The sequence below is a fragment of the Tribolium castaneum genome, chromosome 6, assembly GCF_031307605.1.
Source record: "Tribolium castaneum strain GA2 chromosome 6, icTriCast1.1, whole genome shotgun sequence".
Lineage (NCBI taxonomy): Eukaryota > Metazoa > Arthropoda > Insecta > Coleoptera > Tenebrionidae > Tribolium > Tribolium castaneum.
In genome coordinates, this window is record NC_087399.1 from 7,296,996 (window position 1) to 7,322,031 (window position 25,036).

The 25,036-nt window shown below is 34.8% G+C and overlaps 2 protein-coding genes across 3 annotated transcripts; one reads left to right on the plus strand and one right to left on the minus strand.

Moving 5' to 3' along the window:
• The first annotated feature begins 71 nt into the window (after positions 1-71).
• On the plus strand, positions 72-1,315 carry LOC655296 (uncharacterized protein). The gene is made up of 4 exons (XM_961824.4): positions 72-320; positions 367-491; positions 542-1,083; positions 1,129-1,315. Exons 1-4 carry the CDS (start codon positions 96-98, stop codon positions 1,296-1,298), a joined length of 1,062 nt encoding a protein of 353 aa, XP_966917.2. The 5' UTR covers positions 72-95; the 3' UTR covers positions 1,299-1,315.
• Positions 1,237-24,990, minus strand: LOC655218 (serine/threonine-protein kinase ATR). 2 transcript variants are annotated; one of them, XM_008198473.3, is made up of 8 exons: positions 24,774-24,990; positions 20,891-24,723; positions 18,254-18,486; positions 17,381-17,912; positions 11,511-12,656; positions 7,161-7,996; positions 2,899-3,676; positions 1,237-1,505 (listed from the first exon to the last, which is right to left on the minus strand). In XM_008198473.3, the coding sequence occupies exons 2-8, from the start codon at positions 24,713-24,715 to the stop codon at positions 1,329-1,331; spliced, it is 7,527 nt and encodes a 2,508-aa protein (XP_008196695.1). In that variant the 5' UTR covers positions 24,716-24,723; positions 24,774-24,990; the 3' UTR covers positions 1,237-1,328. The 2 variants fall into 2 exon arrangements, with proteins under 2 accessions (XP_008196695.1, XP_064213367.1); XM_064357297.1 differs by having other exon boundaries at positions 20,891-24,990.
• Between the last annotated feature and the right edge of the window lie 46 nt (positions 24,991-25,036).

Here is a 25,036-nt window from a genome sequence, read left to right on the forward strand (position 1 = left end):
AAAAGCGGAAAAAATTATTGCAAACACAAAACGGCGTACCTGTGGAGTTTAGCGACTCCTCATTCATTTACATGAGACAATGAAATTAGCTAAACATGGTTTATTTTATGAGTTGTTGCAAACATAACCTCACTCTTCCTAACGAAATGTTGCGAAACATCGGCTTAGTTTTTCGCGGATTTGAGGTAAAATTCAGCACAAATGCCTCGCGAGTGTCAGTCCCACACGAAGACATTGCGACCAAAGTGTTGAAGGTGGCAGTGATAGGTGTCCCAAATGTGGGCAAGAGCACTTTCATCAACAACTTAATGGACCGAAAGGTTTGACCACTTTTCTTGCCACTTCCGCAAATAATGAATAAAATAGGTTTGCCCAGCGTCTAGTAAAGTCCACACGACACGTGCCAAATCCCAGGCGATTTTCACAGAAGGGGATTCCCAAATCGTCTTTCTGGACACTCCTGGCCTTGTCAGTTTCCAGGAATACAAAAAGTAGGCACAAAAACACCAAACCTCAATCATCACAGGTGTGAATTTTCCAGATTCAGTTTGGAGAAATCATTTTTAAAGGACAGCAAATCGTCGTTACGCGAGGCCGACATAATTGGGGTCATCCACGATGCTAGTAATATCTGGACGCGTGAAAAACTCGACATTAAAGTGATTCGTTTACTCGAAGACAACAAAACCAAGCCCAGTTTTCTAGTTTTAAATAAAGTCGACATTATCAAATCCAAGCGAAAGCTGCTTGATGTCACTCGCCAATTGACGGAAAATTGCATCGAGGGGGCCCCCATTCCGGGGGGCAAACCACTAAGGGACAAAGAAACGCGGGGGTGGCCCCACTTTAGCGACGTTTTTATGGTCTCAGCCCTCACAGGAAGCGGTTTAGACGAAGTTAAAAACTATTTAATTCGCAATGCAAAACCAGGCGAGTGGCCTTATCCGGGGGAAATCTGGTCGGATAAGACCGCCGAAGAGATCATTGTTGACAGCGTCAAGGCGAAATTACTGGATTTTTTGCCACAGGAAATCCCCTACACTCTCAAACCCGAAATGGAGTTTTTCAATATTAACGACAAAGGTACGGTGGAACATTGTAATTTTGTCGTTAAAGGACGATTTTTAGGGGTGATTTCGGCCGTTGTCTTGGTGCACTGCCCCAGCAAACGCATTGCGCAGCTTGTGGCAGGGGAAAGCGAGGGAAAATTGCGCCAGATCAATGAAAGTCTCCAAGTTGATTTACAAAGAACGTTTCATAATTATGTGAGAATTAAGGTCGTTCTGAGCGATAAATAGAAAAACATTGAAAAATACAGTTGCTCTTTCTTAGAGGTAAGGACCCCAGCCTATGTACATTTGGCACAAATTATCGATATTCTTCGCTTCATTTATTAAACTATTCGTTTGTCCGTCGACTGATAAAGGTATTGACAATGAGCGGTCCTTCGTTTTCACGATAATTCCTTGCAACCTCAGTTGGATGTTTTTGACATGGTCTAGGGCCTGAAAAAGAAAAAACATTGATGATATGATTAAAAAAACAAGTATTTGCTTCTACTTCAATAATACGAACCCTAACAACTATATGTTCCAACGACTACATTCTTGCACGTCAAGCTAATGTGTGCTAATATAAATGTTTATTTAAAAAAGTACTAATTGAGGAAATCACGTTTATTTTGTAACTTATGAGTCGTATGACCTGTGTTTAAAACTACTTTACAACAGGAATAATATCTAACAAGTTGTTTAGACAAAAAAAATTGGTGTGTAATCGGTTTATAACTTTTTTGGTAATTGAAATATTGTATGCTGTTTTTATTATCCGATAGATTGACTTAAAATCCACAAACTAAAAATATTTTTATAATGACAGGGTGTTATATACAGGGTGGTGAACCAAAATTATATTTTTTTAAATGGAACAGCCTATATATTTTTGCATAATTGGAATCAACGCAAAAAAATAATGTAATTTTATATAAACTATTAGAGGCCTATCTTTTTTCGTTTTGGAATTCAACTTTTCGTTATAAAAAAGTCCATTTCAAATGGAACAGCCTGTATTTTTTTCATGTATCGATAGCAATTTTGATAAGCTTTCTAACGATATGTGGTTTGAATGGCAAATTTAAAATATTTTTCGAGATTTAAAAAAAAATATTTTATTACAAGAAAATTTGTTATCCTAGCATTTGATAAGTCAAATGGTAATTTATTTTTTTAATGAACTAATGTGACCAATTACTTTAGTAATCTAATTAATAATTGATACATAAATGAATTTTACTTTTCAAGAATTATTAATAAAATAAATAAAAAAAAAGAAAAAAAAATTGAACACCTTATGAAATACTTCAAATTTGTTAAACAAACCGCATATCATTAGAAAGCTTATGAAAAATGCTATCAACACGTGTAAAGAAATACATGGTGTTCCATTAAAAAAAATGTAAATAATTAACCTTTTGCGTTTTGGCACACCTGTACATTACCTGTTTGTTTCAAGTAACAGTCGACTATTTGCTAACACTACAAGACATTCTGAGATTTCCTGTTGCAAATTTATCGGAAAATATTCATAGGCGACTTCGCAGTAATTTTTCAACAATTGGTATTTTTTATAACGAAAAGTTGAATAATTCCCAAACGAAAAGAGATATACCCACAATAGTTTATATAAAGTAACATTATTTTTTTGCGTAGAATCCAATTATGCAAAAATATATAGTGTTCCATTTAAAAAAATGTAACTTTGATTCACTACCCTGTATACAACACCCTGTATATAATCAAAATATTTTTAGTGTGTGGACTTTAAGTCGATCTATTCGTGCCCCAATAGAACGTCTTATAAAACTCGTATAATAATGCATTATAATGAATAATTCTTTACCTGTTCATTTGTTTTCTCCGCTGTATTGTGATTGGCTGCATGGGGCCACGACACGAGCGGATCGTACACAAAGGGGGTCACAATCGACATTAAAGTATTAGCATTTGTCCTTAAAACCCTCAAAGTGCAGGCACACGACTTCCGAAACACTCCTTCAACCCCCAGTGGCCCCATCGCAGCCACCATATTTTGCGTCAATCTGAAGGGCACCCTCTCCGGCCACTCAAAACTCTCCCCTTTGTTGAAAAGACAATTGAAATCGACATGCACCGTATCACCACATGTCGAGTCCAGAAGGATATTTTCACCGTGTCGGTCGCCCAACCCTAGAATATACCCCACCATTGACATAACCGCCGTAGTCCTTATGTACGCAGTCCGGGCGAAAAACCAGCTCTGGGGGTCCGGAAACGCCTTCCGGAACCAGTCCCCTAAGACGGGAGGGTGCTTCGGCAGGAGAATTTTGATGAAAACGTCGCGTTTTTTCGTAAGGGGGTCCCGGATATTGCAGCTGGCGTCGCGGAGCTCCTTGTTGGTCATTGCGCCCCCACGTTGCTTGTACAAACATTGCAAAATGGGCCTCAAGCCCACCAGGTTCGGGACCCATTCGATTAAACCACATTCCTCATTGAGGGGCGAAACGGAGTATAGTCTTATATTGAGCCGCCTTTGTCTCGATTCGGGCTCACGTGACAGTAATTGGTTCACAATATCGTTGAATTCCATCAAGCGGAAGTCTTTGCGGAGGTCGTCCTTCGGCTTCAACATCTGAATATAACTGAAAGTCGAAAGTTTTTAAGAAAAGTAATTATCGTCGAGTTATAGTTTGTGTATCGTTCACCAGCTGGTGATTTTAATCCGCTTCTCTTGAAGAAATTAGTCGTACGAGTAAAAATATAAGGTGATTTTAATATAGATTTTTCAATACCTGGAAATATATCTGTTAAACTAGTGTGTGATAACACTGATAATTATGATCACGTCAAAGAAATATCAAGGAAAACCCTTAGTTCTGCTACTTGTAACGACAGTATATTTAGTTCATTCTCTATTGACTCAGTGCGGTCTAAAGTAGCGTCATTAATTTAATTGACAATTAAATGCAAGATTAACTGAGCACGTGATCAAATTGAACAAATTTGATTGGTCTATTCGCGTTGTTAACTTTTACTAACGAAATAAAATTTGATAAAGCTTTCTATAAACCAGCTTCCACTATTCTCAAGTATATATTTTCCCAATTTATTTTATGCCAGGAAAACCACTAAAAACAAAAAAAAACGTATCTTTAACAACATCATTAAAAGTTTATGTCGTTTCTTGGCTCTGAAACTTGGACCGAGGTCTACAGGGTGTTCTACCTAAAGCCCCCATTAGAAGTATTTTTAGTTCTAATAACTTCCATTTCAAAAATCAATAACTCTGCCATTTTTAAAATTTTTGAAATATTTTCAAGCTCATTTGAAAGAGGAAGCGTTGATCTATCCTTTGGTGTTTTCAAATTTCTAAAAAAGAATAACAAACCCCACATATTTAGAGACAAGTTTTCAGAACTTTAACACAAATAACTCAATTTTCTCAAATGAAATGCAACAAGTTTCATTTCATTAAGTCATAGAGAATTTAATTCTGCATCGACCTGATTAGAATTTCCTATACTTAAGTTTAATAGTTTTCAAGTTACAATAAATTTTTGTTGGGCTTGAGAAATTCATTAGCTATTCGGAAGTAAAATTACCGTTGGGGGCGCCACTGAGCTAGGTTGAAAACAGTAACCATAAATGGCGGGAAAATGTTTATTCGGATATTTTGAGCGTTGTACGAATTTTGGGGCTTCACAATTATTACATTGCCTATGCGGAATGATTATTGCATCTTTGATGCAAGAAACTTATGTTGACAAATGAGAGATGACGAGGAAAACACGAATAACGAAGGACTATTTGGTTCACTTTCTTTATTGGAAAATTATTACAAAGACATTGAAAAGCCTACCTTTTGGCATAATTTACGTTTAAATGTATCAGCAGTTGTTAATCTTTATTGCAGTTTTGTAGATTTACCGCAGCATTTCATGATTTTTTCAGTGGAAAATTCTAACCTAAAATTCATAACACTTCACTAATTTATTGGTTTCTTGAGCCAAACTTTGTGTTCGCTGTGATCCATTACTTATAATCTTTAATTAGACAACTGTTTGATAACACTTTGTAATCAAAATTTAAATATTTTTCACTTTTTATCCACTTTCAAGTTCCAACAATAAACACTTTATACCACGAAAAACTACAGAACCAAAGTCAACGCTAGTACGCACTTTTAAAGTAATTCTTTCTATTGTAAGTAATTAACACTATACACGCAAAATTGTTGAACAATTCATTAAATGTCAGTTAAATGTGGCATTACGAAAATTTCTTTACTGTTTTCGACATAATTCAAAAGTCATCACCAGAGGGCGTCTAGTTAATTTTATTTCCGAATAGGCCTTTTCTCAAGGTTGGCATGGAAACGAGAGAAAAAATGTGAGAAATTAAAGTTTTTGACACCAACATTTAATGAATTTATTTTGTTTTGACAGGACGGACAACATAATTTTGAACAGAGTTTGTCGTTTGTTTAATCAGAAATGTTTTTAGGGCAAACTATGCAAAAATTGCTGTGTACAATGTCAAAAAACCAACATAACTTGAAAATTATCACAGATAGGTATAGGGAATGCTAGTACAGATCGATGCAGAAAAAAATTCCCCTCCATTTAGTAAAATAAAAATTGGGACATCCCATTTAAAAAAATAAGTTATGGGTACTTGAAGTTGTCCAAACTTAACCTTAAAATTTTTGGGTTTATTAATTTCTTTTCCAAATTTGAACACTTTGGAGAACAGATAAAGGCTTTCTCTTTTAATTCTCCAAATGTGATTTCGAAATTTTTAAAACTAAGAAAGTTGCCGATTTTTTAATTGATAAATACAAATTCAAAAATTTAAAAAAAATCGTAAATATCGCGAAAACAATTAAACTTAGGTATAGGGAAAGCTGATAAAAACTCCCTTAAAATAACTCAACTAATTTAAAAATGCATTGAAAAACAGCTTTCCATTTAAAATAAGGAAGTTAACAGCGACTTTCGGTATAACCGGAAGTGTTGCCATCTTGAAAATAGTTTCATTGAGCAGAACTCAACGGATTATGGTTGAGTACCAACGTTCAAATAAATATCTTTATTACAACTTTCAGTACTTGTAAGGGGTTTAGACAGAATTATTTTTCAATTTCTTTTTTTTTTCATTTTTCCCAATAATAGCTAACTTGATATAAAAAAGAATAAAAAATCCTGGGTCAGATATAATAACAGTTTCAAATAGATTACTTGTAAATTGTTCAAATTGACATACAGGCTCAATTAGGTATTATGAAGCTAGAAAAGAAATGATAAAGAACTTGTCGATAACTGAAAAATCGCATCTAATGATCACAACATCTTGAAGACTTAAAAAAAATGAAACGCTGGTTGGAATGCCTACAATAGTTTATAAAACAACCAAAGACACATAGTAATAATAATACTAATAGAGTCAAGTGGTCAAGATACTGATGAATCACAAGAAGTTTGACAACTGCTAGCAGAACATTTTTCTTCATCTTCATTTTTCATCATACGATAACCGCTAACAGAGTCACTTTAAATAATAATAGTTATATGACTTACTATGGGAGCACGTAATAACAAAACGTTGTTAATGTCTATCATAAAAAGAATTATTTGTTTTATCATTTTGAAATTATCAATAAATCATTTTTAGATGAGAAATTTCCTAGTACATAGTTTACACAGTTTTGAAACAGCTAGAATGATCATAAAATATTTGTGTGTAACTGTGACCTCTATGATAAAATAAAACCCTCAACACAAAAGTGTTGTTTATAAAGCCATAAAAGTATTCATAAACTGCCTGGGGGTAGTAAAAAATCGCCGAATTTATTTCAATTCAAATAAGCAGCCAAAATATTTTTTACTCGTACGACGAATTCTTTAAATAACAAATAAAAATAATATATTTAATTCTTCAATGCTTTTTTAAACACAATACGTGTCAGTTTCAAAATAGAATGTAAAGGAGCATTAAATTAACTGTTGTTATAATATGCTAAATAAACCTTAAGTTTAGAGTCCCTTTATTTCAATTATGAAACTGGTCCTAAACCTTGCTATTATTATTAGAGTAGAGTTGAAGCACTCGGCTTCGCCTCGTACTCACCCTTTCCCGTCCGATCCCCGCAGCGTGATTTTCCTCGGCCGCTGCAAACTCCTCAAAAGCGTCACTTCCTCGTCAATCCCCACAATATGCACGTAATGATTCGGGAAGGGATTGTGTTGCGTGTTGGAAAAATCTGGATTCGGGAGCACCAACTTCCGAAACTTGTGCGTAGGGATCATAATTTCGCTAAATTCTGGCTTGGCCAACATTCGGGGGAGCGCCCGTAACAAGGCACTAACAGTCGTCGTTTCAACGTCCTGTGGCACGCTTTTGTTACACAATTCGATCAGTTTTTCGGCCAAACTCGTAAAATCATTGACCAGTTTTAACATTGTCGCACTTTTCAACTTGGAATCGCTGAAAATCTCGACACAACGCCGCGCGCGCACTTTGTAACTCGACTTGATCACGGAGATGATCATCCAGAGACTGTGCTGGGGATAATCGAGCAACAGCTTAATTATTATCGACTTTAATTCGACGTAAACTTCTTTCTGTGGATGGCAAATGCGCGAAATAATCTGCGAGAAAGCGGTCAAGAACACGTAGGTTGGGAGGTTTTCGAGCGCGTAGTCGATGAGTTTTGTCATTTTGATCAGATTGGTCTTGCGTTCTTCGCGGGTTTTTGCGTCGGAAACGTCCAAAAGGCGCGTGCCGTAATCGAACCAAATTGATAGTAAGCGCGGCATTGATTGGTAGACGAAAGCCGTGCCGTAACGTAGCGATTTGCAAAAGCAATTGATCATCCAAATTTGCATTTCGCTGCCTTTGCTGCTGTCGCGCTCTTCGGGTGAGAGGTTTTCGAAGCGACGGTCGTAAAACTGAGCCAGTTTCACCTAAAACAAGCAAGCTTTGTAAAAGGGGGAATCCCCGATTTTTTACAGATACTCATAAAATAATACTGCGATAATAGTCATTTTCTAAGTAAAATATTGTAAATAACATAATCAAAATGCTAAGTGGAAATGTTTGGTACTGAAATAAAGGAACTGGCAAAATTTTAATTAAATCGTTAGTCACGGCGGTATGCTGAGGATATATCGATATAATGGCGCTGGTTAATGGTTTTCTTTATTTTAGATACGAAATACTGCCGGAAAATTTGCCATACCTATCCTAGTCCTAACTTCAGTATAAAAATTTCATTTAATAATAATAATAATAATAATAATAATAATCTTTATTGTAAAACGAGATCATCAGTTGCAGGACAAAAACAAATATTGTAATGTTACAAAAAATAAGAAGAAATTATAAATGCAGCTATTCTTGCAAATATAGATAATGAAAATTAACATTTTTTGACAAAAACTGATTTTAACTGGGGTGGTTAAAATTCTCCGATTGCAGTGTTGTCAAAACAAATGTTTCATGGTAGGTTTTATAAGCATAGCTTAAGAAAAAAAAAGAACGATCATATTTTTATACTGCTCTACAGGGTGCTGCATTTTGGATGTCCGAATAGGGGATCTCCGAACCTAAGAGGTTTAGAGAAAAACGAGTGACACATTTTCGGGTCCGTTTTTTGAGAAAATAATTTTGGTTAAAACCGCATCTCGTTATCATCTTTTGTTTTGGACTTATAAACAAAAGTTGACATTTTAGCGAAATCTTTTAAAATTCATATCTTTCTTATTATAGAAGATACACATTTGAAACAAAGACATTATACAGGCACTTTTTTTACAAAGAAATTAATAATGTAATCAGCGGTTTTTTAATTATTCGTTTAGCTGTAATAACATAGAGTTGAATTTTTTTAAATAGGAATCACAGTTGGCTATGACATTTTCGAAAAGCTTATTTTTTCTGAACTGAAAACATTATAAATACAGTTTGATATTTTTATATACTTCTAATAAAAAATATATTTAAAATATTTGAAAATAGTTGGCCTTGGAAAAATTATTTCACATAAATGGTGTGAATAATCTAGAAATTTTGTGAACGGTTATTAAAGTAAAAAATGTGAATTTATCAAAATAAGCTATGTTAAAGTTTTTTTTATTTGAACAAATATACAATCGTCGCAGATTTTAGTTGAAAATTAAAAACGATGTGTCACTAACATTAGATGATACTTTTTTATGATTTAATGAAGTGGAATGGAGATAACGTTGATAATGTTATGTATTTTTTGCCGCAGATGGGATTTGATTTTGGTGTTTGGATTGACATTTTTTGTAAAATGATTAATTAATGATAGGCAATCATACAATTAATAAGATTTTTCTTTTTCCGATATTTCATGTTTAATTAGAAAATTGAATGACAATGTAAGCTTGCCATTTTAAATCTAAAAACAAATAATTTTTATTAATTGCAAAAATTTGATGTTATAATAATTTATTGTATTGTTCTTGAATTAATTAGTGTTCAAAAAATCATTACATTATAAATACTTGTTAGGTAATACATTTTTTAATTGAAAATTCAAAAATTTTTCATGGCCTACTATAAAGAAAAAGCAAAATATTATTTTCTTTATTATTTCAAAATAATGTGTTACACAAATAGACATATTAAATCAGAAAAAAAACTTTTCGAAAATGTCATAGCCAACTATGATCCTTATCTAAAAAATACAACTTTATGTTACTACCGCTAAAGAAATAATTAAAAAAACGCAGATAGCATTATTAAATTCTCTGTAAAAAAGTGCCTCTATAATGTTTTTGTTTCAAATTTGTATCTTTTATAATAAGGAAGATATGAATTTTTAAAATTTTGCTAAAAAGTTGAAAACAAAAGACGATAAAGGGATGTGGTTTTGACGAAAATTATTTTCTCAAAAAACGGACTCGATAATGTGTCATTCGTTTTTTTCTAAATCTCTTAGTTTCGAAAATCTCCTATTCGGACATGCAAAATGAGGGCACCCTGTACATCGATTAGTTTTTTCAAAAATTAAATAAACACTTGTATTATTCAAGTGGATAACAATCGTGTGGATAAATACGGAAATTTAAGAATTAAAATTGGATGTCATATTTTTCGGTGATATATAAATAAATATAAAAATCCAAAATATTTTGTTTTTTTTTTGTTTTTGAGTTACGCTTAATTTTTCTAAATAGGAACTTACCACGAAACTTTTTCTATCCGAGACTGCAAAGTGAGGATTATAACCACCTCAGTTAAATTCTGTTTTTTTTAAGAAATTTATCTCTTTCACAAGCTATAACTTTTTAAAGGCAAGTTTCAACAATAAAAAAACTTACATATTTCCTTATTTTTTGTCGAGGATTTTACCTGTAACAACCATCTTCCAAACAAAAATTGTAAACCAAAAATTTTTACACAAAAATGTTTTATTAACATTTTTTGATATTATTAAAATTAAAAAAATTAGGATGGTTAAGAGTAAAGAGCAGAGATGCACAACTTAGATTCCTGACGTCTCAGAGAAAGAGACGTAAGATTATTATTAAATGAAATAACTCCTAATTCAAAATTAAGAGTATTTTTTGAACTAAAAAAAAAATCGCAAAAACTGGCAAAAAAATAAAATAAATTTGTTCGATTTTGACGTCATTTTGCCTTTTCTCCAGGGGTTTAATACACGTTTTTTGCTCTATCACGCAGGTGTTCCGCAAAATATGGTCAAAAATAAGCCAAAAAATGGTTGGAAATGTTGTTACTCTTGCCTTTTTCCAACGTTCTATTTTTTTTTCAAAGTTTTTCAGGCAAGTATTTGGAACAGTTTCGTCAAAAATGAGCCAAAAATTACAAAATTAGTTTAAAATGAGTTTTTTGCTTGGTGTAACCACATTCTAAATATTAAGACAAAATATTAATTAAATATTAAGAAAAATCTGCACATTATAAGTCAAAAATAGGATCAATTTCGCCTTTTTTTATTGTTTAAGCACGTTTTTGGGCTCAAAAACTTAATCAGGAAAACACAAAATTAGCTCAAAAACGGCTAAGCAAAATCAAATACAATCAAATACTGTTTTTTTATGTAAGGTTTCTTTTTCAAAATGTACCAATTCCACAAATTGTGGAAAAATCATGTTCATACAAAACAATTTGTATCAGCAGATGATTATTACAGAATGTATTCGATTCACAGAACTAGGCGAAAAATTATTATAATGTTGAATTAGTTTAAAGATGGAGTACTTTTTGTCGTTTCTCAAACGATTAAGAAATACCTTCTTGAACTAAAAAAATATTTTTTCGCGAGATTTCAAGCAGTTTAACACGTTTTTCGTCCTGACTAGCAATTATTTCGCAAAAGTCTAAAATTCGTTTATTTTTGATTTTTTTCGAAGTACTTTAGCAAAAGTTGGAAGATTTGGCAAGTTTTCCGAAGAATATCTTCAAAAGTAAGCCAGAAAAACCTACCAGCCCCGTTTCCCACTCCTTGTACACCTCACTAGCCTCCCGATAATTCGCCGTTTTAATATCAGTATCGACATTCGAAACGGAATCATTGTAACACGCAATCAACAATTTCGCTTCGGCACAAATCTTCCTCTTCTCAATTGACAACGCAGCGATCGCCTCCTTCGAATTATCGGGCAGTAAAATCTCCAAGCCCCGTCGTAACGTCGTCAATGCCTGCTCATGCTCCTCTCTACACCAATGCAATTTGCTTTTTTCAACGAACAAACTTGCCGGGTTGTACTCCTCTGCTTTGAGCGTATGTGTGAACCCTTGCTGGTGCACCCCAGCCGATCTAGCCGTCTGTGCACTCAACAACCAACACTCGCCCAACAAAGAATTGAGCATCGGGACGGCCACAGCGACTCGATCCTCAACCAAACGTTTCGACTGTTCGATTGCCACTCTTCGGAGACACAAAAGCGGCTCGATTATGCGCACCGATTCTTGCACGACTTTGATCCTCAACTCCCATTCTTTCGCCAAGTTTTCAATCACCCGACGAACAAAATCGCAATTATCTGCTTTGGCGAGTATTTCATAGGTGGTTTTTTCGACTTGTTGTAACTCATTGAGGGCGTGCAGCCGACTGATGTAACAATAACCGTGCTGATAGGCCCCTTCTTCCACACTGGCAGCCCCCAAAAAATCCACTTGTTGGCTCTTCATGTCTTCGATTATTGTGTCAAAAGCCTGGCGGTCTTGGTTTTGGAACGCGAGTAAAGCTCGTCCGATCGTGACGCCCCAGGAGTTGTTTTGGGTCATTTGGGGGCGGTTTAGGAGCGTTGCGAGGTCGTCGTACTGGCCGAGGCGCCACAAGGGCTCGGCTTGGAGTTCGAGGAGCATGTTTCCGAACTCGGGTTGGCGGTTGAGGGCGCCTTGGGCGACGTGCAGGGCGGTGTGGACGTTGTCCAGGTCCAGGTAGCACTGGATGAGGCTTTTGAGGTGGTGGAGCTTCATCTGGGGGACGTGTTCGTAGCAAGCGGCCGCGTCGGAAAGCTTCCCGGAGACTTCGAGCGAGAGAATGCGCTGTTCGATCGGGGGCTCGGTGGGTTGGAGAGCTGTGACGCCGGCTACGCCGTCGGGTTCGTCCAATTGGGCGTAAATCTTTTAAAAATAATAGTAATTTATTTATTATAATATTTATAACAAAAGAAAAAACTAACGTTAATTCGGAAATAAAATTAACTAGACGCCCTCTGGTGATGACTTTTGAACTATGTCGAAAACAGTAAAGAAATTTTCGTAATGCCACATTTAACTGACATTTAATGAATTGTTCAACAATTTTGCGTGTATTCGGAAATAAAATTAACTAGACGCCCTCTGGTGATGACTTTTGAACTATGTCGAAAACAGTAAAGAAATTTTCGTAATGCCACATTTAACTGACATTTAATGAATAGTTCAACAATTTTGCGTGTATAGTGTTAATTATTTACAATAGAAAGAATTACTTTAAAAGTACGTGGTGGTAAATACTAGCATTGACTTTGGTTCTGTAGTTTTTCGTGGTATAAAGTGTTTATTGTTGGAACTTGAAAGTGGATAAAAAGTAAAAAATATTTAAATTTTGATTACAAAGTGTTATCAAGCAGTTGTCTAATTAAAGATTATAAGTAATGGATCACAGCGAACACAAAGTTTGGCTCAAGAAACCAATAAATTAGTGAAGTGTTATGAATTTTAGGTTAGAATTTTCCACTGAAAAAATCATGAAATGCTGCGGTAAATCTACAAAACTACAATAAAGATTAACAACTGCTGATACATTTAAACGTAAATTATGCCAAAAGGTAGGCTTTTCAATGTCTTTGTAATAATTTTCCAATAAAGAAAGTGAACCAAACAGTCATTTGTTATTCGTGTTTTCCTCGTCATCTCTCATTTGTCAACATAAGTTTCTTGCATCAAAGATGCAATAATCATTCCGCATAGGCAATGTAATAATTGTGAAGCCCCAAAATTCGTACAACGCTCAAAATATCCGAATAAACATTTTCCCGCCATTTATGGTTACTGTTTTCGACCTAGCTCAGTGGCGCCCCCAACGGTAATTTTACTTCCGAATAGCCTAGGCCCCAAAAAATAGAATATACAGGTGTTCCATCTAAACCCCCCATTAAAAGTATTGTGAGTTCTAATAAAGATATTTATTTGAAAGTTGGTACCCAGCCATAATCCGTTGAGTTCTGCTCAGTGAAATTATTTTCAAGATGGCGGCACTTCCAGTTATACCGGAAGTTGTTAGCAGCTCTCTTATTTTAAATAGAAAGCTATTTTTTTCACTGCGTTTTTGGATTAGTTGTGTTATTCTAAGGCCGTTTTTATCAACTTTCCCTATACCTGAGTTTAACTGTTTTCGAGATATTTAAGATTTTTTGAAAATTTTTGGATTTGCATCTGCTACTTAAAAAATCGGTAACTCTCTTACTTTTAGAGATTTCGAAATCATATTTGGAGAATTAAAAGAGATAGCCTTTATCTGTTCTCCAGTGTTTTCAAAATTGGAAAAGAAATTAATAAACCCAAAAATTTTAAGGTTAAGTTTAGACAACTTCAAGTACCCATAACTTGATTTTTTCAAAAGGGATTTCCAATTTTTATTTTATTAGATGGAGGAGTTTTTTTTTCTGCATCGATCTGTATTAGCATTCCCTACATTATCTGTGATACTCGTAATTTTCAAGTTTTTTTGACATTGTAGAAAACTTCTTACACAGCTATTTTTGCATAGTTTGCCATAAAACATATCTTTCGATATATCTTTCCAAATGCTACAGTAGTTGTGAGTTATCAAAATTGCGTGACAAGTAACACAGCTAAATTTTTGTCTTTTTATCCTTTGGAAAATTGTAGCCGGCTACCTTAGTCTGGGTGTGAATTTTAACACCGGACCGATTAGTGGCTGTTTTAAAGTGTCAGGTATTTAGTATTTTGGTTTATCAAGTCTATTAAATAGACCAGCGCACGACATTTTTTAAACAACAGAAAACTATGAAACTAAATTTATTTAAACAAAAATAGTCAAGTTTAAACAAAACTTGCAATTCGCATCGGCTATTCAAAACAGCTAAGTATAAAAATGTCGTATCCGTCATAAGTCATAACTACAGTTATTTTAATAACTAGCTTTTATTTTTTTTTTGTTGATATAGACAAATTAAGCTTTTCTGTTTCAAATAAACCACATTTTTAATGCTTATTTGCTAATCTGGCTTTTCTATGCAAAAAAAAAAGTTTTTTGTGCTATTTTTATGCTAATTTTAACAATTTTCAAGTTTTTGAAGTCTTTATATCTTTAGTATTATCTCGTAGTTACAAAAAATAAATTTTTTTGAACTAATTTTTTTTTTGAAAATTTTAACGAATGAAATTCAGCCAAGCTCAGCAAATCTTAGTAATGAGCTCGGAACGCGAATAATTTAATTTAAAAAAAAGCACTGGATTATAAAAATATAAGTCATTTTTAGAGCAAAATATTTTACTAAAAATATTTGCCGTAGTAAGGTTCCATAAAAATGTTTTAATATCTAACTCGACAAGTAAATAGAATTAAAAAAAATATATTCTTGAATGTCTTTAAAATTACTTGAAGATGTACTAATTAGTTTTTTTTTCATAAAAGTTTGTTTTTGTTAAACACCTGATAAATAAATTTTGTCTTCAATAGCGCTGAAATTTTCTTGAAAAAAGTTTTGGATATATTTTAGGCATATTTTGAGTTTTTTTAGCATTTTTATGCGTATTTTGCTTAAATTTTAAGCTTATTGTAGTGCTTGTTTCCGTCATTTTTGTGCTAAAAAGTCCGAATTCTAGTCTTAACGTTTAATTTTAATAAGTAATTCATTTCTTACAAGTTTATTCAACAAAATTAACATTCACGTTCCATTTTTTTATTCTCTTAGTTTTATATTCTGATAAGATCAAAGATTTGTCGTCACAATAGTGAGAACACTTAGAAAAATCCACCTAACTCCGTATAAATACATATATTAAAATTTCCTAAGAAAACCTGCTAAGTAACAATATTGCTCATAAAAATTAAATATTGATAATCTTAATAAATTAAATATCAATTAAATATTGATCATCGGCGGAAGATTCAGCTCTGGAAACTTTGGAAATTTTATTTTTTATTTAATTAATATGTTTCTTCAAGTTTTGGAAATTTCTCAAAAATTCAAAAATTTCCGGGAATTTTTAGTCGAGGAAAAAAATCTATAAATCAGAAATCCTAATTAGGTAGATACATACTATTTTCGCAGTAACTTATAAATCTTAAAACCGGGACAAATCGGGATAAATCAGAGCACCAACATAAAACAGGACGCAACTGTTAAAAATTAAAAAAATTGTTAGCCTTGTTAAAATATAGTTATTTAAACTCCAATCACTTTTGTAATATTAAACAAAATCGCATCAACTTGAAAATTTTCCCATGTTCTACTATGCATTTTTTTTTCGACAAAAATCCGTATTTCTACCAAAACAACGTTGAATTTGACTTTTTTCCTTGATTTTTAACCCTAAGTTCTAACTCAAATTTTCCCAAATGATGTTTTTTTTTTTAGAAAAATGAGTAGATTTTTGAGTTGTCGTTGTTGAGTTTGGAAAACAGCCAATTGAAGTCTGTTCAAAAACACAAAAAACTAAGAAAATGACCTGTTTTTAGACCCATTTTATCTATTGAAACATCCATTTTTCTATGCACACTACCCTATTTTTTATGGTGTTTTTTGAAATGTGAGCCAAACTTTTTTTACCAAAAATAAGGAAAACTACCCTGTTTTTCTATGGTTTCTTAAAAATGTGAACCAGACGTAACAAATGAATCTTTGGTTTTCAAAAAATGTTTTGAGTCATGAATAAGAGTTAAGATAAACTCGAAACGGCGACTTAAAACCCAGACTTCGATTAACTTCCTATTTTAACCTCAATAATTATCATGGACGATTGACAACATGTCAAGTAAATTTAATATTTTCAAGAACATTTTTTCTTAGTTCTGTTATGTAATACATGGATATTTTATTAAAAAATATCAAACAAAAAATAAGGTGACCAACTTCAATAATAACAATAATAATCATTTTAGCACGAAAGATGAAAAAAAGGTTGCTTTGTCACCGCTAAATATTTACTTAATCTACCTTTGTATAACAAATTCTTTTGCTTTTTTATAAACTTTTTATGAAAATGTAATTAAGTTGAAATGACTTTTTTAAGCGATGAAAAATGTTTACAACTGAGTCATTTGTAGGGTTTCTGGTCGAGACTTTCCAAAGCAAGAATTCCTAGGAACTCTGACCTATTCGCGACTAAAAAAATTCACAGTTTTTCTCGTTATCTGGAAACTTTGGAAATTTTATTTTTTGTGTAACATGTTTCTTCAGGTTTTGGTAATTTCTTAAAAAATCGAAAATTTCCGGGAATTTTTAGTTGAGAAAAAAGTAGATCAATCAGAAATCCTAGTTAGGTAGATACATACTGTGATACATACAGGGTGACCACAGAGGTGTGTAATCGCTATGTAATTTTTTTGCTATTTTGCTGTTTTCATTATCCGGTAGATCGACTTAATGAATATTTTCCGACAAATTTGCAATAGAAAAATTGAGAATACCTTGTAGTTTTAGCAAATAGACGACTTTTAGTTAAAGCACGCAGATAATACTCGTAGGTATACTGAGTGTGCCAAAACTCAGAAAGTTGAATAACTCATTTTTTTTCAAATGGAACACCAGGTATGTTTTCATGTTTTTCATAGCAAATGAAAAATATTTTTCAAGATTTTTCAAAAAAATTATTTAAAAACAAATCGTACCTACCTCTGCCAGGAAAGTCAACTGCCGCGAAATTTCGCCCGGATTTTCCGCCACGTAATCCTCCAAATACTTCAAGGCCCTCGGGTACTCCCCGCAATAAAAATTACAAACGGCCAACTCCAAATTGCAAAACTTCCCCACAAAACTCTTAATTTTGACAAAATTCGGATCACTCCTCGCCGTTGAACCTTTACTCCATTGCCATTCGCGCGTCCACCGATCCAAAAAATCCAAAACGACGAACACAACTTTCGTACATTGCGTCTTTATGTCTTTTTCGAGCGTTGGGCCGCCACAATTCGCCGATGGAATCGGTCGAAGCTGAAAAAAATCACTGCGTTTTGCCCCAACAACTGCCTTAATTTCGGCGTAGGCCTTTTCGAGATTTCGCTCCGAATCGCCAACTATGCAATGCAGGAGGATGTGGGGCAGGAACAGCATCAAAATGCGGTTGTCCTGCTTCATGGCAGGGAGGCACGGGATTAAAACAGTTTGGTTCGTTTGAGGCAATGTCATGATGAGACTTCGGGTCCAACTGCAAAAATTGAGGTTTTGGAGTGGTTGTACCAGGTGGGGCACCCAGAAAATCGCCACTTCTACTGAAATTTTACACACCAGCTTGTACATTGATAAGGACCATTCTCGATTTTTATAATTTTTACTTGGTTTGTTAAATAATCGGTCTTTTTTATCTTTTTTACCATTTTTTTTTCAATTATTATCTTTATCTGTAAGTCAAAAATTACCAAAAAATTAGGAGAGATACCTTTTGAACGTACAGTCAAGCGTGTAAAATGCATTTTTTTTATTTAATTAGAAATCGCGATTTACTTTAGTGCGCGATAAAGTTGCCCCACCTGGTAAAGCTAGACTCACTTGTAAAGCCACGTTTGGAAGGTGGAACCCTCCGGACTGCCGTAAATCGGGCTCGGGAAGTCCATCTCTTGCATTTCTGACACGATATAGCGCGAGGTTAACAAAGGCAACATTAATTCCTGCTGACTTTCGGGGAATTGTTTCCATAAGTCGTTCCGAGCACTTGACTCGTCTGACGAAATGTCGTGATTCTTCAGGATTTCCTGAATTGCGACCGCGAAGCGGTCCATGTTCTACAAAAATTTGCAATGTTTTCACGCAAATTATTTGAAAAAGTCCATCTTTAAATGTTAGAAAATTGAACTTTTTTATAAAAGCCGTAAATACACCTAAAATTTCCGAAATTAGCTTTTTCGCTGTTGCTTAATGTTATTGGTCGATTTAGCTTAGTTTTTGAAATAACTTTGTTTTTCTGAGGAAAACACGCTTTTTTTAATTAACTACGCAAATAATAAGAATCGTAGAAAAGTAGGACTTTCACCACTTTAAAATAGAAGAAAGGCTTTAAGGATATTACTTTATTCTGTTCACTGATTGCTCAAGACATTTAACTTTAAACATTAAAAAAATATATTACCTATCGTTTCAGTAGTCGAAAAGTGACATTTTCACCAATTTTCGCCAATTTCCCCAATTAATGTTTTTCTATTTGGGGCGAATTTTAGATTTTTAGTTTGTTTTTTTTTCTGTTAATATTTTGCTTGGCTTCGTACCTGAAGATGTACTAATTCTGAAATCGCTAGTGCAAATAAACTAGTACTACAGTCACGATCAAAAAGAATGACACCTCTAAATCCAAAGCCACAAATCTTTTCGATATGAAACGGTTAATGTGTACCTTTGGCTAGATATAAACTGTGTAAACTAGTTGGATAGTTTGTAAACTAACCTCTTTGTTGAAACGTATGACCTAAAAAAATCAGGGTGTCATTCTTTTTAAACGTGACTGTACATTTATACTAATGAAAGAAAATACTTCGAGTTTCTTCGTTTAGTCTTTTAATTTCTTTATCACGTCCCAGTTTTTCTGCTACGAAAGATAATTTACAATACAATACAACATGTCTAATATAGGATGCAAATTAGCTTCTGATAGTTTTTGTTACATCTGTGGACAATTTATATATTTACACTCTCTCAGAAGCGCTAAAAACAGCATACCTGGTGTATTTTGTTTTTTCCGTAACTAATCAGGCTAAGTTATTTCATAATTATCACCAGATGTTATAAGATTATTCTTGAACTATTATAAGGGAAACTTACCCAAATAAAATACAAAAAACGAAGTAAAAGCCTATTTGTTTTTTTGGCTATTTAAGAATTGCTTTTGCTTTTTAATTTATTATAGATTTCTTAACTCTGACGTGTTGGATTTTTTTATATTTTTTAACTTAGTGCTTCATAATCTAATAAGACATGATGGACTTCGATTAAGGTAATTAGTACTAATTAGTGTAATTAAGAATAGTAAAGAATTCTATGCGTGCACAAAATCAAGGGCTTTCAAATTATGGAAGTTAAGTAGAGACGACAATCCAAAAATTATTTTTCCAAAGCTTTCGACAAAATACAGACAACCAAAAGTAACATGACATTTTTTATTAGTGTTTTAGAGAATAATTTTTTTTTCTTTCTAATAAGTATAAAAAACAAAAAACAGTAAAGCTAAAAAACAAAAAAGGAAAATATAAAAATAAAACAATTATAAAAGTCGTTGAGAATATTACACAAAGAGTTTAAGTTTTTAATCTTGCTTTATTTTTTAAGGAATGATTATTTTTTATTTATTTTTTTGTGTTTATGTGTCATATTAAGTGTTTTAATGCTAATTATACAAAAAAAAATTATAAAACACAATTGCCGCTTATAAAAAATACAAAAAAGTAAAGCCCATTATGTTTAACTGTCAATATTTTCTCATTTTATTAAATTTATTTTTTAATTTTATTTATTTTCTTATTACCAAAAATATAAAGATGTGTGTATCTCTCAAAGAGAGAACAAAAATGTCGGTTGTCATTTAAAAAAATTAATCGACCTGATCGAGTTTTTTTTAATGACTGATAACAAAGATATGAATTTTGTGCGTTACTTTTCGTTCAGTCATTTTTCACAAGAACGGTGTTCTCTTTTTGATAATAATTGTTAGTTGTTTCTTATTTTTGTTAAAAAAAATTTGTGTCCCGTCCGTGATCTCACAATTTTTATCATTGACAATCACAATCTAACTTGTTCTTGTGTTCTTTTGTAACAATATATTCAGACTTTTTTACTTATTTTAGAATAAATTTTTTCTAGGCGTATTCGTGTCCCGTCCGTAATCAATTATTTTTATAACGATTTTGGGAAAATTGGCGGCATGTATATAACAATTAATCACGCAACATTGGTGCTTAGTGCTTTTTTAATTTAATATCATCACTTTAACTATTATCTTTTTAAAAGCTTTTTTTAAGACGATAAATCGTTTTGAAAATAAAATTTGACACAATATTATGTCCCGTCCGTAATCATGGAATGGCTGTATATTTGAAAATAATTTTAGGTGATGTAGGGTTTTTAGTAAAGAAAAAGATTAATTTTCTAACTTTTAAACGTGACTGGACTTTTCCAAATCACTTGTGAAATTTCACGTACAACTGTGTTTTTCTCTCCTTGTAGCGCCCTCGTGAGCTCACTCAACGCATTAGTAATAAACCCATCATCGTCCATAAAAAACGTGAAGAAGCGCCCATTCTGGGCGTACTTTCGCGGAAGATGTGCGGGTTCAACAGCCCCCAACTCCCCAATAACCTCCCCACACGCCAATTTAAGCACGGGGTCCTTCTCCCGGCACCCCAACGTCAAAATTTCAATCAACTCGACAATAATCGGATCAATCCCATTATACCCCAGTATCATCTGGTCCAACTCCTCCCGGTTTTTCTCCATCAAACGCTTCAACTGCTTCAAACTCCTCACCCGCACTTCGACCGTTTCGTGCGTCAAATACTTGAGGAAAATCCGTATTTTCTCCTTCAGCCCGCAATCGTCGAACTTTCGGACGTACTTCCGTATCGTCTGCACGACCAAAGCATCGACTTTCGGATCGTCAACAAAGAACAAATCCTTGATCGAATCCCTGGCTTGCGTCTCGTTCTCGACAACGAGAAACTTGAAGATGTTGTTGATTTTGTTGGGGCATGAGTTGATTAAAGGCAACAACGAGACGAAAATCGTGGCCAACTGCGAAGCCAGCGTTCCGACTTCGCAGCTTCGGATAAAAGCGTCCCAAACGTCGCAGTTCAAGTCGGGGAAGTCCCCGCAATCGGCCGTTCGCAGCATTGCAATAACCTTGAACCGGAGCGGCGTCACATAACTCGCGCCCAAAAACGTGAGAAAATCGGCCAAGCTGAGCAAAATCGCGTCCTTGCGATTGGTGTTCTTGGCCATTAGTTTGAAATCAAAGTGCTGCAAAAGGCCCAAAAGGCGCGGCTGTAGGTACTCGCGAACGTCATCTGTTCGCGTTTCTGCGTCCTCATTGGCCAGGAAACGCAGCGCCAACACGACCTTATCGCGTTTTTCGTGGAAGTTGAGCAACAGTTGCTTAAGGATCTCCCAAAGGTTGCGCTTTCGTAACGTTGCCGACGGCAACCCTGTTGTTTTCTCCAAATAAAGGGTCGATTGTTTGAAATCGTCCTTCGTTCCGTTGAGGAAAACGTGGAGGAAGATGTTTCCGTAGATGCTGGCCAACAGTTCGGTTAAACCGACGTCGATGAGCAGCGCCATCTGCTCGATCAAGTTCCCCACAAGTGGGCTTTTAATGGCCTTGTGGACGAAAAACGGCAACAGGTGTTGGCACTCCAGAGTGACAAAATCCTTAGAACCGTAAGACTCTAGCGTTGTTGAGATTTTACACAGCGAGGTGGCGAGTGGGTAATTTACTAAAGTCTGGTTCACAATGCACAAGTGTGCGATCAGTTCGCACATCTCGCGCTTGTTTTGCTTGTAAAGTTGGCTGGGGGTGGTGTCGTGGAGCTCAGCCAACTTGAAGAATTTATTTACGGCGATTAGCGAATGTTTGGACGTCGGCACCATGATGAAATAAATCAAAATTCGAATTGTTGGTAAAACAGTTCTCTCGCATCTAACGTTGCAAATTTCCTCAACTGTACACAAGAGTGTCTCTTGCAAGGTAAAATCGCTAGTTTGGAGACTCCTCTTGCAAAGCCTCAATAAACAATTGAAGAGTATTTCAATTGTTTCACTTTTAGTAGTGTCGCTCAAAACTTGATTCTCTTGCGCACACTTGATAATTTTTGGGACCACTTTCGCGAACGTTTTTCGCACGTTTTCGTCAGAATCGCCGATTTTTTCGACCCAAATTTTGGCAACGTTGCCCGAATGGAATTTGAGGATGTGGTTGGAGCAAAACGGCAACACCTCCAAGGCTCTCGATTTGAGGCCCGCATTGTCAAGAGTGAGGAATTTGAGGACGTTTTTCAAAATGGCGCCTTGGAGAGTTGTCAAATCGACGTCAATTTTGGCAAAAGTGACACTCAATCCGTCACTTGTCAAGTCATGACATTTTTTACAAAAAATGTCAATTTTGACTTGACACTCTTCGATTCGTGTCAGTTTGACAAAATCACTCGACGAGACGCAAATAATGTCAGGCAGGGCTTCGGTCACTTCTTCCAAAACCCGTTCGTTTGATGACGAAAGGGCCGGTGTGAGGATTTCCGAAATGACCCGGTCTGGGTTTTGAAAGATTGTCAAAATGTGGGCTAAATGCCTGACAACCCCCACGTTATTCATTTGTTTGGTGATTTTCATAAAGTTTGATTCAATTTCGTAAATTTGGGCGATTTCGAAAAAACCGCTCGAAATTCGCGCCAAAAATTCATTCAAGTATTCAAACGCGACGTCCTTTGGGGCGTAACGAGTGACGTATTTGCAAAATTCGGTCATTTCCTTTTTGTATCGTGGGAAATCGCTCGTGCCTTGAAAGTGTCCAAAGCTGAGTTGATTTTGCACAAAAATACAAGAAAACATATCGAAGAAAAAAGTAACGTTTGGGGGACTGGTAACGAAGACTAGACTCAAAAAACAGTCGAAAATTGAGGGCATTGGCACGTTGTTGTCACACGTGGCGAAATGGCGATTGAGGAGTGCCAGGATTTTGATGAGGAAAATTTTCTCCTCAAAAAATTCCAAATTCGAGTTTTTCATTTCGATTGCGACTTCGGTAAGGATTGTTGCAAGGTGGGTCAGAAATTTCAAAAATTGGGGTATTTTACAGTCTTTAGTGCAATCGGTGGCTTCAATTTGTTGCATAAATTGGCCACGAAAAATTTTCCATTTGTCCGAATGTACACACTTGATTTTACAAGCCTCCTGTCTTATATTTCTAACTTGGGTCAACAAAAATGACTTAAAACCACAAAGTACCGACGTATTGAAATCAGCTAAGGCCGTTTTGACGAAACTTTCATAATTGTATTCTCCAAACAAGGGGGTACACCTCTTGCGTTTACAAAAATTCAAAAGTGGCTCCGATGGCGCAATTTCGCCGGTTTTGGTGAGCAAAAACTCGCTCAATTTTTCGAAAATTTGGGTATCCAAATTCTGGCCGAAAAACTCAAACGTGATGAGTTCAAACGATTGGAATTCTTTTGTACTTGTGGCTATTTTACAATTGTAAATTTCATAAACTAACTGTTCGAAATATCGCCCGAACAGCTCCATTTTAAACCGGATTAAGTCACCGAAATCGTTCTTCTTGTCGAATTTTTTGGCCAAATCGAGATAAATCTTTAGAATTTCGATTTTTACGGCGACTGAAGAATAGGAAAGAAAAAACAACAAATCGTCCAAATTCCGGTACGTGGCGCTTGTGTAACAGTCAGACTCTACGCTTTGGCCCAAAATAAATTTAACAATCCTCAACAAATTGAGGAAAAAATCGGGGAAGTTTCTCTGATTGATTTCGATAGCGATCGGCTCGAGGTTCAATTTCTGGCACAAATCTGCGTATTTCTCGGGGACAAAAACGTTGAGAGTTAAGGTGCTGTGCCCGGATTTGACAAAATGGCACAAACTGTTCAGGGTTTCGCAATAGTCCCGTGCCAACTCATCGTAAACGCTCAATTGTGTGTTTGATAGCTGTTCCAAGACACACAACTGGATCTCAACGTAAACATTGTGACTTTTGCACAACTTTTCGCAACTCAGAAGGTAGAAAAAGCGGCCGAGAAACCACGTCGTGAAGGACTTGTACTTCCCGGCGATCCTTCGGTAGTCGTCAAGACTGCTCAGGGGGTCCCTGCTGTAGACGAAAATGGTTGTGAAATCCCCCGATTTGATTATTTTAGCCAAATGTTCGGCGCTCTTTTCGGACGGTTTCATGCTCATTAGGGCCGGAATTGTCGCGCTTAAGGTCTCCCAAATGGAAAAAGCCGGGATTTCGTCGTGTAGTGACATGACTTAACCTAACAAAAAATGTAACGGTACTTACGTCACGGGGGCCGAAAGTACTTACATAAAGGAGATAAAAAATCACAAACTAGAAATAATTACACGAAACATTGTCTAATTCACGAAAACAGACTACATTTTTTGACTTTTGGCGCAATCCCGCGCAATGGAACTGAATCGTGTGAAGTTGGCAACAGGTGCTGATTTAAATCGGGTGATAATTCGGAAACCAATGTATGAAATAAAGTGATTGTTGTAAATTTAAATAAAGTAAGGGAATATTTATTGGGTTATTTTTTTTAATAATTATTAGGGCACGTGTAAGAG